The sequence below is a fragment of the Amyelois transitella genome, chromosome 13 (genome assembly GCF_032362555.1).
Source record: "Amyelois transitella isolate CPQ chromosome 13, ilAmyTran1.1, whole genome shotgun sequence".
NCBI classification, from domain to species: domain Eukaryota; kingdom Metazoa; phylum Arthropoda; class Insecta; order Lepidoptera; family Pyralidae; genus Amyelois; species Amyelois transitella.
Genome location: NC_083516.1, coordinates 4370053 through 4387376, shown reverse-complemented (window position 1 = coordinate 4387376; position 17324 = coordinate 4370053). Strand labels below are relative to the sequence as shown.

The 17324-nt window shown below is 34.6% G+C and overlaps 1 protein-coding gene across 1 annotated transcript; it reads left to right on the top strand.

Moving 5' to 3' along the window:
- The first annotated feature begins 7649 nt into the window (after positions 1–7649).
- Positions 7650–16717, top strand: LOC106140812 (uncharacterized). Its single transcript, XM_060947208.1, has 8 exons — positions 7650–7832; positions 9774–9939; positions 10647–10736; positions 11953–12153; positions 13969–14238; positions 14489–14831; positions 15111–15367; positions 15790–16717. Exons 2-8 carry the CDS (start codon positions 9790–9792, stop codon positions 16120–16122), a joined length of 1644 nt encoding a protein of 547 aa, XP_060803191.1. The 5' UTR covers positions 7650–7832; positions 9774–9789; the 3' UTR covers positions 16123–16717.
- Positions 16718–17324: the final 607 nt, after the last annotated feature.

Below are 17324 nucleotides of genomic sequence, written 5' to 3'. Positions count from 1 at the left end.
ATTAAACAATTTTAAATAATCTTCAAAAATATTTCTAAAGTAGGTATGGCTAATAGCAAAGTTAATTATTACAACTGTTTTCAAGACTTTTAACTAATCTAGAAATGTATTTATCAAAAAAAAAAGACGTAGGTACTTAAGTACTTTTATTGTTTACGTTTATTTACGTAGGAACCCAAATAATTGTAGGTCAAGAAATGTCAAACAATTATCAGAATTTTTGAGAACGGTATTTAGCTAAGAAATCCCGATGATGACCTATGTAAGTACGACAAAACTAAATATTACATTATTGTATGGTCGTACTATAACAGTTCCATTACGCATGAATGAAATTATTTGACTAATTAATGATTTTACTCTAGGGGCATTGACGTAAATGATCGCTTAGATACTGGGGTCACATTGTGGCTGCTTATGGTAGTCACCTTTCCCACGGAATAAGCCAGGCAGACGCCGATAACCCAGGTCATTTTAGAGTCGAAAATAATATGTATATTTATGATATGGTTGATATTCTTTACGCTTTTAATTTCGAGATGGTGTAATATTTTTAAAGAGCTGATCGTAGTTTCGGTAACAATAAGCTGTTATGATGGCTGTTAATGGGTATCCCTGGTGAGTACATACTGTAGAATAAGTGACGAGTTATGCGGATTTTTCTATGACCAAGATCTAGTATCAAGATAACAAAGCTTATGACCTTCATGATTCCTTTAACAGGGTAACCTAATCTAGCTTGGAATACGGTTAGATATTCAGTTGCAAATTTTTCTTTTAAAATTTTAATGAACACGTAACTTCGATCAGTTTAAATTCTCTTAAGGTTAAGTTTACAGGGAAGGGCAAAAAACCTTTAATGTTAACGTACCTAAGTACTTAATGCTATTAGTTTTCATCCAAGGGCAATTTAATTGTCCTTGCTTCGTCAAAGACCATGAGCTTATTGATTTGTTTTTGATCCGCTGCGATCACGAACTAGTGCGCGTAAGTTATTAATGTGTAAATAATACCGCCGGTATTTTTTGTTAAAAATACCAACCAATATTACCAATATTATGAAATTTGTTAACCAGCAAAAATGGAAATGGCAGACTCTAAATAATAATATTATTTTAAGAGGTCTATTCCTGCGTCAAGAGATGTAAAAAAAGACTAAAGTTCAAGTTGCGTGTTCGTTTGCACGTAGGCGTCGTGTCGTGTCTGAGGTGACTTTAAATGCTTTCAGTCTTTTTGTAATATAACGAAAAGAAAAAGCAATGAAAATGTGCGGCTGATTTACCAAAATGTCCTATTGAGTTGTCAAGTTCTCAACTTGATAATGTAGTTTTATTACAAAAAATTTAGGTAATACTAATTTTTGATGTGTTACTTAAATACCGTTTTCACGCAAATTAGGATACGTATTTTATAAATATCTTTATAAACGTGGCGGAGAAAATGCATGTAGGCGCTCTACCTCAATATACATCTATACTAATATTATAAAGCTGAAGAGTTTGTTTTGTTTGTTTGTTTAAACGCGCTAATCTCAGAAACTACTGAACCGATTTAAATAATTCTTTCACTGTTAGATAGTCTATTTATCGAGGAAGGCTATAGGCTACATTTTTTCCCGGATTTCCTACGGGAAACGTCAACAATGCAGGTGAAAGTTGAATGAGTCGGCCATCTGCGAGCTTTCCACGCGAACACTGCGCAAACCAACAAAGATATAGTAAAACAATGTACTAAAGATGTGAAGTACTCATTTTTTGCCACAAAAAAGTCCGCGAGAGCATATATCTATCTCTTAAGGTTTACTTACAATAACCACTTTTATGTTCATTTTTTAAGATTATTTTTTCATTATAAACATAAGTTATTTTGAAACCAATTTTCTTTAATTCAGTATTAATCCTTATCCAAATAAATATGTTTATTACTTTCGGCTTTTCATGTAGACTAAAATTGTCATTCACAGTATATAAATCAGACGAATAGGTTTTGAGATATAGTCGTTATAAGCAATTTGCAGCGAAACATTTAATACGGCGAACCAGCGTTCTTTCTAATACGCGTGACCGCCTGACCGTCCCCCCGACTTCCACGCGGACGAAGTCGCGGGCACAGCTAGTATGTACATACAATTGATCGTAGCGTGTAGCGTTCGCTACGCCGTAGCTAAGTGGCATGTTAAGTATAGATCTTAGATAGATTTGTTTGTGCACAGAAATTTAATATAATTATGTGTATATTAATTTAGTGTAAAGGAAACAGATATTCTGATGGGTTTGTCATCTTTTATGAAAATGAAATTTTAAAAAATGTTGACAAAGTACCTACATGCCTAGCCTTTGAAATGTAAGTAGTTGCCAGAATGGGTAAGACGGAGTATTACAATGGAATGGGATTACAATGGAATGGGTACTACAACACAATGGAATATTTTGCCAGTGTTATCGTTTTTTTCTCACGATAACTTTACAAAAGTATAAAATAAATTTACAAAAGTACGCACGTGTTTGCAAGATTGTAAAGATTAAGAAAATTTCAGAAATTTAGTTTTTATGTCACATGTTACTAAACTAGTTTATCTTTTCATGCATAGTCACTAACTTGTAATTCTTCTTTTAGTTGACAAGGTAACACATTGTCATTAATATCTAAATCCTAAAAGCTATTTAGGTAAACGTGTATCTATCCCGTACGGAATAAAGACTACTAATAGTGTGTCAATGCGTTGTATTTATAATAAGGTATGGGGCTAAAAGCATTTCAAAATTCACTCGAATTCGTCCAGCGGTTTAGCTGTGAAAGTGGAACTGATAGACAGACAGATTTCGCATTTATAATATTAGTAGACTTAGTTGCATGCAATGTATGAATGTTCAGAATTTCGGCGCAATACACTGCTATCATACATGACAAACTAATGCCAATACAATGATTACTTTAAAAATGTAAACACACGTTTTATAACCAAATTTATCTTTTAATATCTATCTACCTACCGAGATAACTTCCTAATCATTCTAAAGCTTATGTAATTATTTAATGTACTAGTTAAACCCTCGGCTCTGCCCATCTAGGCTTTAGTTATACCATAATTTTGCCCTTCCCGAACTTCTGGGTACTGTAGGGCCATGAAAATGTCAGACATTGTACTGGCGCATCACCTATTTGGAGATATTATTGTCGTGTTCTTCCACTCTTACTTCCTCATCTTATATATATTTACCAGTTTGATTTATTTTATTAGATTATATGTTAAGTAGATTTACTTCCACTGACTTACTCCGCTACGCTGCATGCGAAGCTCGCAAAACTGCGATAAAGATATCTTTAAGCTTCATGTCTGTTTCAACACAGGCATTTAGGTATATTAATTGAAGACATCTGAAACACTCTGTAAGTGAAGAATTGGAGTGGATCTAGAACTAGCCGCTGAATGTGGTAAACCATTGACCAGATTTACAAAGAAATATTTTACATACATACATATAGTCACGTCTATATCCCTTACGGGGTAGGCAGAGCCAATAGTCCCGAAAAGACTGAATGGCCACGTTCGGCTGCTCGGCTAAATGATGGAATTGAGATCCAAATAGTGACAGGTTGCTAGCTTATTGCCTAAAAAAAAGGATCGCAATTTTATAAGCTTATCCCTTAGTCGCCTTTTACGACATCCATGGGAAAAAGAGGGAGGGGGTTATTCTTTTTTGTATTGGTGTCGGGAACCAGACGGCACTAATACAAAAAAATTACATGTCAGTAAATTTGAATATAAATATCTAAAATCTAGTTAAAGGTGGATTGATAAATTAGCATCAAAATGTAGATTTGAGAGCAGTTAATTCGTCTCACACGAATTTACAGGTAAATTTAGTTATCATGAGAATACCAAATCATATGACCTTGTCAACGCTTGATTTGAGTAGAAATGAAATGAAATTTTTAAATGCGTTTTATTATAATTCACATTTTTGTTATATTAGTCTCCTAAGGGAATGTAATCACTACCGTTTTTAGTTCCTTTCTGAAGTTTCTCGAGAGCATGATATCAGTTCCATAATCAGTTGAAATCTTTAAAGTTCGATAAGGGAAACACCAACTTAAAACTGCTTTAAAGTTTGGTGTCCCTTCATTGTAAATTACCTATTGTAAAACGTTAATTAAACTTATGTAAATTGTTCTATGCGATTATGTTCTTAGGTAGGTATATTTAGCAACTCATAACTGGAAAATACTAGATTTTGGTGTGCTCAACTAAAATACTCGTCCTACAACAATAACAGTGTCACAGTGACGTCGAATAATGCGAGAAGAAACTTCCTGAAAATTCGGTATAAAGTTTCTACAACTCTAGATTTGGCTTCGTGCCCATAATCTTACATTATGATGTAATTATGAATTTGGCCAGATGATGGTACATAATTACTACTAGGTACTTATTGTGGTCATGACTCTCAGTTATGAGGAATCGACGAAGAAGAAGAAGTTGCCTAGACTTTCTTAGTTAAGTACCTACCTAAAAGGTAATGAAGTCAAAAAATGACGTTTGTGTAAATCTTTAAACGCTATTTTTGTTATAGGTACATCGTCTTATGTGAGTTATTTTTAGGTATTCAAAGAAAGAAGAATTAACTTTGACATTTTTAAAGTCATGTTTATAAAACAGTTAGTTCCACGAACGAAACAGTGGGTGTCAGTTTATGTTTGCAATCAACTGGCGTCGTGTTTGACCGATATAGTTTTGGTTGGCGGTAACTTGACGCCTCTTCCGGCTTTAAAATACCTTGGTTTGAAAGCATCGAATTGTAATTTTGAGAATATTCATTATTATTGCTAAGGTCTGGCAGATAAGGAATAACAAGTGTGTACCAGCTGCTTTAATTTGCCTGCAGATTGTAAGATTCAGTCAAGAGAAAAATAAACTTTGTTACTCCAACTTTTAGAATCTCAATTCCATACAGCTTATCGTGGATATACCTAGCCTTTCTAAGCTCTGTCTGCAAGGAATAGAGACATCATTATATTATGTATCCTTTTAGGCGTCAGTCTCGGTTGCGCCCTCACCTCTCAAGAGGAGCCAGAGGTGCATACATAGTAAAGTAAGCTAAAATACATATTGAGAATCTTGTCTCAAATTGTAATAAATAACAATTACAATTCGATTTGATTGCCTTCGCAAGTGACCGTCAATTGTTCAATCATGTGAGCTATTATTGAAAGGACGAAGTCCGTGTTATAAAATACGTAGTTGGTAGTATGGTTAGGTGTATACTCGTAAATTTGTAGAAGGCACTAACAAAATAGTCTGCATTAACATAGGATACTAAATATTCATTACGTAATATTATAAGAATAAATGAAATAAATAAAACAACAGACTCAGTAGAAGCCATTATCTTCAAAATTTGTTTAAAATTTTCCCAAAAAGTTGTAAGTGTCACTGACATGTGAGTAAATGCCTACAATAGTTACTTATTAGTCATTCACGTATTTACAGTAATTGTGAAGTGGAAATTTATAGTGAAGTGGATGCTAAAATATGTTATTCAGGTAGCTGGTGGCTATGTAAATGTTAAAATCAGGGATTTCGAATAAGAAACTCGTAATACACTATACAAAAAATTCATACTAAATTATTTTATACTTTTTATTATGACTGAAGCAAAAACGCTGTGAACTTTTAATAATTGTAACATTATGTTCCATAATTCATTTTTGATGATGTGATAATGAAGTACCTAAACTAAATTTTTGTATCAAATAGGTACCTATCGATAAAATCAGTATCCTTATCGACTTAGTATGTACTTCCAGATACAGTAAAATTCTGTTCGATTTTGATTATTAAGTATTTACTGCGAAATAAAATGACGATTTTTCACACTTCCGTGTCTCGTGGGGCATCCAAATAATCCTAAGATAAGATAAGAAAGTCTGCCGTTTTATCTGTACCAATGTTGAGTCTAATGTATGATATCATTTTTCTAGATATCTTTTATCTTAAGCAGTAAACAAATAATAAGGTAAAATTTGTTTGTACATTATTTGAAGATTTGTTTGCAATGCATTCTTCAACATGCAAAGTCATTTAGATTAATCTTCATAACAATAAAATTAATGTTTGAATTCTCCTGTCATAAATGTGAAAAAAAAACCAATTTATATACACGGAGCCAAAGTTATGCCTGTGTAGTATTAACATAACTGATTGAAATACCAGTAGAAACCCAGATGATAAATTGTAAGGAAAATATGTAGATTAAAAAGAATGTGATTGGGAATGATCTCGTTGAATATTTATTACATCTAAAGTACTTACACTAAACAGACGAGGTTACATAAACATATTGATAAATTGCAAGTGCTATTTTATTTAATAGATTTTTAAACCTTCTTTTTTCAAATAGGTACCTATTATACATATCATTGGGTTTCTACCGGTTATAAGGTTAAAAAGTTATTAGGTTTTTTATTTACTTATAAGGTATGTTAAACCTTCTAATCATGTTTTTTATATCTTTCCAAGTTTTAATAAATATTTAAATAATACTCACATATAGGTATTTTATCTACTTTGAAAAAAAGAGTGCTGTGTGGTTCCCCAATAGAAAAAAGAATAGGCCTACTTCATCTCTTTCCCACGGATGTCGTAAAATGCGACTAAAGGATTGGTTTATAAACTTGGGATTCTTCTTTTAGGCGATGGGCTAGCAACCTGTCTCTATTAGAATCTCAATTTTATCAATAAGCCAAACAGCTGAACGTGGCCTTTCAGTCTTTTCAAGACTGTTGGCTCTGTTTACCTCGCAAGGGATATACCTAGACGTGATGATATGTATGTGTTGAAAAAAATGTACCTATATAACTCTGTAATGCATCTTTTGAAATGTTGTCTGACTATATAAGGAGCGAGGGCTTTGATTTAATTTAGCTTCTTCAGTTTAATTTAATCCTGTGATGCATTTGCTGTCTTTTCAAATTTAGTTCTACAGTCAGTATTGCTGCGATGTTTTCTTTGGGAACGATGACGACATTTTACTGGCATTTATCGTTTTTTTAAGGTTCATATCTTCGTCTTTCTTTACCTACTATTGTTAAGCTCCGTCCATATGTGCGTTGTTGTGTCTTTCTGTTCTGACTGCCTGGCGTATTTTAGGTACTCATCAGGAATTTGGAATAAATACTGAATAACTTCCAAATTGTTACTTAAATAACTCAAAAACCCGACATTATTTTTTTCTAAGTAATAGGTTATTTTTATAAAATGTCTTCCTGTTTTTTTTTTTCACATTTTTTGTCGTTAGAGGTCAGCGTAACATACAACCTGCCAACATTGATATCACGTTTATAAGAAGGTGTCCCTAGGGACTTGTGTGAAGTAAAGTTTGAGGAAACTTTCCTAATTTGGTATTTAGCACCCCCATGTGGACTTTGGACTCAAAAGAGGACAGTCTCTGACGTCGAGCAGACGTATGTATACAGTGATAATTTCAACGCATGCGTAACACTTGTGTATGTGTGTGTTTGTCTGGTGGAACACGCGGTGGACGCGTGCCCACAAGTCTATCTCTCTTTCGTGCATAGCACCATCCTCTTCTACCATGCGAGATACAGCAGTTTAACCGGGGAGTGCCGGTGATTTAAAATACCTCTGTCGAGAAATAACCCTCAGTTGTGTTTCAGCCTTGCTACGTGACAGTCGCCAGACCTTCAATTCTGCATAAGTTCGCTGCAACTATTGTGAATACTTTTCAATTGTAGTTTTGTGAAAGCCAGTTGATCGAGAAATCCTGATTTGCTTGAAGCAGTTGCTTTGTATTGTTAACTTTTATAAATTGGTAAGTATTCTAAAAAATAAAAGAAAGAACTAGAATTTTCCTGAAATTGTTCTAGTTTTGAAACAATATGTTACGACTTACGACTATAGATTTAAAAAGATCCTGTAAACTATAAATACGAGTAGTTCATGACAAGCGATGAAAGGAAAAATTTATACCATAATTTCCTCTTTCTCTCATTAGAAATGCATGTCCTTTACACTGTCTGATAATTTATTGTAAAACTACCAGGCCATGGTGGCAAGATGGCCGACATTTAACTGCATCGACTACTTGCACGCTTTCTCTTTCGGTTGACAGCTAGCTAATCAATGTGAGTAAATAACTTTCCTCGCTCGCCACACTATTTGAGGCCAAAAAATTATAAAGTATAGAACAAGAATAAAACACTGTTTGTTAAATTACATATAAAAAGTTTTTTCTAACTTATCTGAGAGTATACAAACCTGTCAAAAATTACTACGAGTATTATTACCTACCTTGTTACGAAAAGATTTAAGATAAAAATACAAAAGAGTTTTTGTGGTCGTTGAAATCTTTTACCTGCGCTATTCCCTAATTTTTGAGTGGGGATGAGACATGATCCTATTGCGTATTTTGTTAATTTACAGAATTTACTATTGAAATAAATGGTGGTTACAAATTTGGGAAAAGTGGTACAAATATAACTAACTAATTTTTGCCTAGGACTTCTAAAAAAAAGTTGCTATATTTTCACGAAAAATTAAACTTCATAATTTTTCATTTTCATTAGTATCGGCACTTCGTAAACCGTTAAAAGCAAAAGGACTTAAGCATTTATAAGAATTAGTGCTTATAGTATTGTATGGATTTATAAGATTAATATACAAATAAATTTTATTCCATATGATATATAAAATTAAATAAAAAATCGGGAGCGATTTTAGTTATAACTTTACAAATAAAAAAAATACAGTTAATTTTAATAATCGTCCCATACAAAATAACAAAAAAAAAGTAAAGGATATGCGAGAGGAAATATGTCATGGAATTTTCCTATCGAACTGATATAGCCCTGAAGCAATACTTTCGGTTAGCAAAATATTGGCATAAAATAAATAGTGATTTACGTCATGAAGCAAGTGTTTCATGTCTTGGATCAATAACTCATCAAATAAACGTGTACTCACACAGTACAAATGAAAGCTAAAAATAAATTACCTTTTTTATAAATACTAGTTTGTAACCAGTTGGATTTGGTTCAGTTTCAATACCTACATTATAGTATTTGGAGAACCATATTTTTTTTGTATTGAAATAACGATTTGATTATAATGAACAAAAAGATTATATTTATTCTAATCGTAATATTGATGATTTTTATTTTAATGTTTTTGATTTTGCGAATTTATTTTGAAAATGAAACTCGTAGTGATTATAATCCTCTTCGTTGAAACATGCGTGTGCATTTGAAGTCCAATTAAAATATGTTAATTAATAGATACTATATAAAATAATTATTTCAAAATAAAATTCGCTCTTGTTATGAAACTGCCGCACTTATCTGTTTGAAATTAATCGAAATGAGGAAATAATTTCATTGCCATATGTTATGTAGCCTATTTTTGATTAATTTTGTACGAGTACCTAGCCTAAATTATTACAACATCTGATTTATGAATTTATAATATTTAAAAAATGCAACATGAATGAAGAAAGCTTTATTAAGAAAACATCCATTGTAGATGTCTTAATGTTTGGTATATTGCATATTGCATACGTACACACATACATACCACGTCTTTATGCCTTACGGTGTAGATAGAGTCTACAGTTTTAAAAATATGAAAGCCCTTTATAAATATAAAAAAATAGCTAAAATACATTGTCAGTAATCAGGTCTGCTTAACAATTATATAATATTTAGGAATGCTTAGATAAAAAACGACCAATCTAAACCCAGATTCTTTTTGCGTTCAGACTTGAGAAGACAAAGATGCTAGCCAGCCCAGCCATGGAGATTCAAGCTGAAGAGACCCCGTTGGCTCTGCAGCGCCTGTGGAACCTCACCCGCGCTCGTCTAGCTGGCACCTCCACAGCCTTGGACGAGGAACCGGCGCTGGTCGAAGAAACTATCTCCACTCAGGTAAGCATCTTGAATTTATCTGCTAGGTACTGGTATCACGAGATGGTATCAGAAGTGGTAAATGAGACTGACTTAGGTAGATGAGAACTTCAGAAGTAACTAAGGCTTATTTCTGGATTTGAAGAAATATGGCCTGTTTTAAATGAATTTAAAATGCAGTTCTGAAAAATATTTTTTAGTAATCTACATAATAAGTAGCGAGCTGAAAATACACTTCTTGGCTAAGCTGATGATAATAGAGGTTGATACAATTTGATATCAGTAGTGATTTTTCCGCAAAAGATCAAGGCGGTATTAATGTGTTAAAAAATAAAATATAAATAACTGGAATCTAAATATAAACACAGTTTTACCTTGTCAAAAAAGTGCCCTTGACTAGCGTTTAAAATTTTTGTTATCAGGAAATCATCGTAAAATATTAATAGATCTTACGACAACCATTTTGTCATCGCTGCACAATTGCAAATTACAATTATATTTTACAATCGACTTAACCTTAATAAAGAGATTGAGTCAAGGATCTTTTAATATGTAAACATGTAACCTATTTTCTTTATCAATAACAGTACTTGTAACTGTACCATCCATATAAACGTGACGTGTTTTCTTTGTCTTAAGATAATGCATGATAATAATGTCTGTTACGTAGTCTAGGTTGGATTTGCGAAATCGCCCAGGTAGTCTAATTTTAGTTTTGTATTTCGTAGAAAAATGAAGCAACACCCAAGGTCCTACCGCCCGCTGCAAGTGATTACGAAAGCGATGGTGAAGAGGCTTTCCCTGGACTAGAATATACTGTAAGTACTTTAGGTATATTTTTATAACCGACTTCAAAAAAAGGAGGACCTCAATTCGACTGTAATAACTGAAATTAAGTTTTGGTATATTTATAAGGCGGCTGATTTAGTTGTTTGATCTATTTATTAACTTGACGGGGGACGGAAAAGTATTATTAGTTATCATTAATATTGCCATGTACCGTTTTGTTTCTACTTTCATCGAAGTTAACTAGAAATGTTGACAAAACAAACATTGGTACCTACCTGTTACACTACTCACATGTGTAACGTAACCAGGTTACATACATATACATTTGTGCGGATGTTTGATGAAAATCTAAGGACAATCGTCTTGACACTTGATTGTCTTCTCTAATAGTATATTTGTTGCGCTTCCTTTGATTCATTTCTTTCGATATGTGGAGGTCAATAGCATTACCGTTATATGGCTTGGAATAGTCGAGTCGAGATGCTCTAGAATATATGAGGCGCCTCTTGAATCTCGATCGCTTGACTCATGTTCTAAATACATACATTGACGGATGCTATCAACAAAAAGTGAAAAATCGTGTAACCTGCACCGCCTGAAATAGAACGGGCGGTGTTTAAATATAAACAGAGACGGACTTAGCCCCAACCAATTAGCAGTAATTTTGCTCAGTCAATAAATTGATCAAGTTTGAGATGCGCATATTTCAAGTTATTTTCGCGACAGGAAACAATCTGGAAGATCGAGCGATGAAGACGTAACATGTACGCAGTAGGCAAATAAGTCAATTGAAATAAATTGTTGCAATTGAATCTATTATATTGATGTTGTTAAAGCTTATAAAATTTTCATTCATAGCTAAATACCGAAAAATAAAACTTGTTGGATTTGCACCTTTTATCTATGAAAGTTCTAAGTTACCAATGCAAGTGATGTAACTCGCACTTCCTATTATTCTTGGCCGAGGAATTGAAAATAAAATGGCTTCGTGCATGAAACAGATTGCCAACTAGGTACATCACTTGATTTAGATACATTTCATTATTGTGTTTCATACCGGCCAGTTGGCCGGTCATTGTTCCCCTTAGTTCTTTTAGTTCCCTTTGAAAAAATGACACTGGCCGCAAAAGATCTTGAAGAAGACTGTGAAATATTTTCATTAGACATTACTGAAGAGGTTTAATTTACTTTTAAATTGCATAGTTTTTAAATATGATCGTTTGAAAAATTGTGATTCTTTTACAGGAGCCTCATGATGTTCCCATCAAAAGTTTCTGGCGTGAGCGTGCTACTGATAGGGAGGTGTTACTGGACGCAAGTAAACTAGGGGATGTGCCAGCCGTGTACCGCGTCCCTGCGCCAGCTCCTCACGAGCTGCCAGTAATCGGGGTGTACATCGACCCCCGAGTCAGAACCGGCTTCCGATACAAAGTCCGGCCCATGCAGGTGAGACCAGTTATTTAATTGTAATGTACTCGCTGTCGCAATCTGGTATCACCACTGTACGGGATCGTTGTATTTTATAAACATCTGTTGAAGATTGAAGTCTTTGACATTTCTGATTATTCTCAATTAAATATTTTCATGGAAGTATAAGTACCTACATAGTACATATACTACCATGACTTTAAAAAAAATACAATATGGCTATCCTTGTACAGTTACATGTCGCTTATCATTGACAAATATCGAAATATTGAACTCGCTTGTGTATCATCAATGTGGAGCTTCTTTACATCGGAAACGAAACGAAAAACTTCGAAGATCCATATAAATTTCGGGCAAAATTTTAAAACTGAACTGCGAAAGAAACGGCTACGTGTGACGACGTTCAGACTTGAACACAATTTGGACTTTGTATGAACATGAACAACCTATTTAAAACATCTTATTGTGTTCTTTACCATAACCTTTATTGCATAAATAATGATTAGTAATCTGTTTATCTACAATATTCACCGTAATATTCTAAAAAGTTTCTTCTAAAGTTTTGAGGTCCCATATAAAATCGTTTGTGGTTACATATCGGACATTCTTGCAAGGTTTAAATCCTTTTCAGAACCAAGAGGATGGTGAGTTTTTTCATATCTTACAAAAATGTTCATAGGCTAAGCGAATACTCTCTAAGTTGGTATCTATTTGCATACAATTAACTACAGTTTATTATGTGATATATTGTTAAAAATATTTTACTTTTTAATGAGATTATTCGTTAAGCCCATATTATAACCACAAGCGATATTGAAAAATATATAAATAGGACTAAGATACCTAATATATTCTAAAAACACAAAGCACAATAATGAGGTTGTCATAAGTAAGTAACTATTATTACACTTACTATGTAGGGCACAATTATTTTGTATTTGATTGCTAAATAAGTAGTCTTTTGTATGTTCGTTACATATTTACAGAGAACATTAAAAATAATATTTTCCATAGAAAAGTAATTGAATTTGTAATGGCAACCTCACGAGATGTTTAAATAGGTTGTTGTTTACTTTCTTAAAATGTTTAAAACTATTGCCTATGTCCAAATTCAAAACTGTAACGTCTGTTAGCCTGTTTCAGCGGTTTAGGATAGTTACTTTGATCAGATTTGTACTAGTCGCGATAGTGAGTAGCGGTGTCCGTTGCTGAAATTTCCAGAGCGAAAAGTCATCAACGATCAACACTGTCTGACTTGCGTGTGTTGCCACTATTGTGTGCACTTGTCGTGTAGGCGATGGTATGTGGATCGTCCAGTTTTTCAGAACCTCGCCCAGAGCGGCGTTGATACAAACCACCTCAAGAATCCCGTGACCCGACGGTCGAAAGAGACATACTGCCTGGGACGTTATGTCGAAAATAGGTAAACCATAAGTATCATTCATAAGGGCAACATGCCATTTTAAATCATATCAATGTTCTTGCGCGATCTTGATATGATTATTTTTTCATCACATTTTCCAAAATACACCTTTTTCATTGTGGGAACTAACTTTTAGTCGTTCATTTCAGAGCATGTGAAAAAATAGTCATAACATTGATCACTTCTGTGATGTTTCGTCTTACTTTATTATTATATCTTTGAAAGTTTAAAACGTTCTACTTTTTTACAAAAACTTAGAATTATCAATTTTTAAATAATAATGCTACTTAATTAATGTACTAAAATAGAAAAAGTAAAAATTAAGATCAAATGTAAAGCAACACATTTCAATATAAGATATTTATTGTAGATTAAAGAAAAAATATTTGAGCATAAATTTAACATTTCAGGGTCTAGATGCCGCACCTCTGTCCGTGAAACCAAGATATTTGTTTGGCGGTAAAGCCCTCACCCTGCAGTCCATCGGCCGTGGCTTCGCAAGACGCATGACTTTTGAACCTTACAACTGCACCCTTAATGACAATGACAATTATTTCTGGACTGACTCCAGACCGGAAGGATTTGTTTTTGAGATCGAAGCTATATCAGTTGGAGATAAATTCACTATCTATGATGCAAACCACGAGCCACAAGGAATCTTAGAAGTTGTTCAGCAGCAGGTAATAAATCACAGAGTATTTTTTCTTCATTACTATCGTTCTTAAATCTTTTTTATAACTTTATTGTATAGTATACATTAATGAATTAGTTGAAATTTTTAAGCAGCGGAACTTTCTTCAACTACACGAATCAACGAACAAACTTAATTTATATTTTAATGACGTCACCCAAATATAAGCAATTCAATGAAGTTTTAACTTTTCAACAGAATTTATCACTGATTTATATATTTTTTTGGTAACATTGCAGAAAAATCAAATAGAACTAGATCAGAATATTTTGAAAGATGAAACAATTGTCAAGAAGGTTAAGATAAATACCCTATGCAAAGTGGAATGGTACGAGAACGACGGTGCCACGAAATTAGTTCCAGTCACTGGGGTGGCTATTCTCAAGAAAGGTCGAGGCAAGGCTGTTGTGGAGAAGGTGCTTAACGTCGCCATAGGAATCAAGCAGCTCAAGAAGGGTTATGAACTCAGGCCGGGCATCCAGTCGTCCTCAAGGAGAATCACAGTCAACGGAAGCGACGTCAAAGACATTCCATGCCAATACTGCGTTGTTGGTCTCGAGAAATATGAACTCCCTGTCATTGGTAATTATATTTTTTCGTATGTTAAAATCATTGTTAAGAACAAGCTAAACATATATTTATATTTTGTGAAATTGCCATATATATACTAATTACGGACTTACCTTACTTACCTCTTAGTCAACCGGCAATGTAGAAAGGATTCCGATTATATGATTATGACTAAATCGACTACTATCTTTTGATCGCTCAATCATCAGTAAAAACATCAGTTCTTTACCGACCACCTTTATTAAAATGAATCCATAGGCTCTTCCTCTCACCTTATAAAACTTGTTATAGGAACATATGTTGACCCACGAGTGGTGCCCGGTTTCCACTACCGCGTGCGGCCTGCCGGTAGCCGCCGCCACCTCTTCCAAGGCCGCAGTCTCCTCCTGCAGTCCATCGGCATGGGCTACGGAAAACGCATCACCTTCAAACCAGACAGCCTCAACTGCCCAGAAAACTACTTCTGGTCCGACTCTCACCCTGAAGGCATTGGAATGGAAACTCGAGCTATCCACCCCGGGATGAAATTCTCTATCACAGGCAACGGGGTAAGTCGATTAAATTATGGGTTTCTTCTTCTTCCTCTTGGAGATAATCCTGACATGACATCTTCACCTCTGAGCGGAGTCCGGGGTGCGCCTTTGACCATGATTCTGGATTGGGTAAGCGACTCCCATCTGATCTCTACAATCTTTGCAGGAGAAGCTAACTCATATGGGATCATGGCAAATACTGCACTAGATGAATGGGATCTTAATGCCAAGATATAATTAGAGAGCAATATGTCACTCCGTGGTCACACCACTTTTGTTTACTACCCATGTTTTGAATGCTAAGTTAGATGGTTTTGGCACAAGGACAATTTCTAGTTGCATTCATTTTGGCGATAAGCCAATGCAATTTTACCTTGGCCTGTTCAATGATGTTGTAGAGTTATAAATATGAGAGTTAATACTTTTATTTTTTACAGGGTCTATTGGGAGAAGCCACCGTTTTCAGAGCTGATCTGCCACAAGTAGAAGAGAAGACAGTATTCGAAGACGTTCCAGGAAAGCGTGGAAAAGCCGTGGTGAAATATGTTCACGTCGACGTCACGTGTCACGTCAAACTGGCGACCACTGGCGGAGGCACCGTCGACTCTGAAGTTCACCTTATGAAAGTGTCAGGAGTTGCACTCGTGCGGAAAGATCCTGGCTGTGCCGAAGCGAAACTAGTGAAGGTTTTCAATGTGGGATTGGACTCCCAACTGAACCTGTTGTTCGCACACTCACAAACCGAGCTGACCTTCCATCCTCTACCCTAAACGTCATCGAGGTCAGAATGGTGTTACAACACTAGCGGCGTCCTGGCCCGCATAGAGTGTTGTGATGCTACAAAACTCACCTGGCGCGACATAGGCTCCGTCAAATTCCAATCGATTGGTCACGAGTTTGCAACCGAGGGATATTTCTATCCCAGTGCCGTGCGCACCGTAGGAACATACGATTCGGTTGTAGAGTCGTTACAAATAATCGATATGAACAAACGACTCTTCGTATCGAGATAGGATATCATCAGTGTCTAGGCGATCGCCTGTTTTGCCAACTACCAAACAAATCCAACAACAATCCATTAATGTTTGTCGCCTAGTTTATGGAACATATCTTTTTTTAAGCTAATCGTTACAGATATTATATAACCTTTTCTTAAATGATTATTATCAGTATTTTAAATTTATAACTTTAATTGATTTACATAACAAAGAATTTTGATGGTTTCTCTTGGAGAGAGACTAGTAAAAGACTATCGTTCCTTGATTAATTTAGAAATTGACTTTAGAATTCTTGTTTTTTTGGGTAATCAAAATATCTCTTATTTTGTCTCGAATATTATATTTTTCAATAAATAAATAAAGAAAAGTAATGTTGTTTTCTTGTATTCTAGTGTGTGAATTGTCAAATAAAGCTTTTAAAAAGTACTTACTTAGGTATTTATACGAGTATTTACGTTTCATTACCAGCTGTTGGTCTCACGTTAACTAAAAACTTTATATTGAGAAACGGTTTCGTATCTTGCTTTGACTTAAAAAAACTGAAATGATTAATATAATGTAGTAGAATTTCATACTTTTTCAGCAATGATGTAGAAAGCTAATTAAGCATTCAGCGAGTGCAGATAGGTACCTCTTGATTTGAGTAGAAGGTAACAGACTGAGTGCATACATACATACATACATAAAATCACGCCTCTTTCCCGGAGGGGTAGACAGAGACTACCTCTTTCCACTTGCCACGATCCCTGCATACTTCCTTTGCTTCATCCACATTCATAACTCTCTTCATGCAAGCTCGGCGGTTTCGGGTACGTCCTTAATTTGATCGAGATAATTTCCTTAATTTGATAAGATACATTTATAAAATCACGCCTCTTTCCCAGAGGGGTACATCTCTCCACTCCTCTCCACGATCTCTGCATACTTCCTTCGCTTCATTCGGTTTCGGGTACTCTTGACCTGACCCTTTGCAG

What these genes read in the sequence shown, in the direction of transcription:
- LOC106140812 (XM_060947208.1), top strand. Translation starts at nt 9,790, where the DNA reads ATGCTAGCCAGCCCAGCCATGGAGATTCAAGCTGAAGAGACCCCGTTG. An exon ending in ACAAAGTCCGGCCCATGCAG is followed by an intron (nt 12,154 to 13,968) that starts GTGAGACCAGTT and finishes TTAACATTTCAG; the next exon opens with GGTCTAGATGCCGCACCTCT. An exon ending in TAGAAGTTGTTCAGCAGCAG is followed by an intron (nt 14,239 to 14,488) that starts GTAATAAATCAC and finishes GTAACATTGCAG; the next exon opens with AAAAATCAAATAGAACTAGA.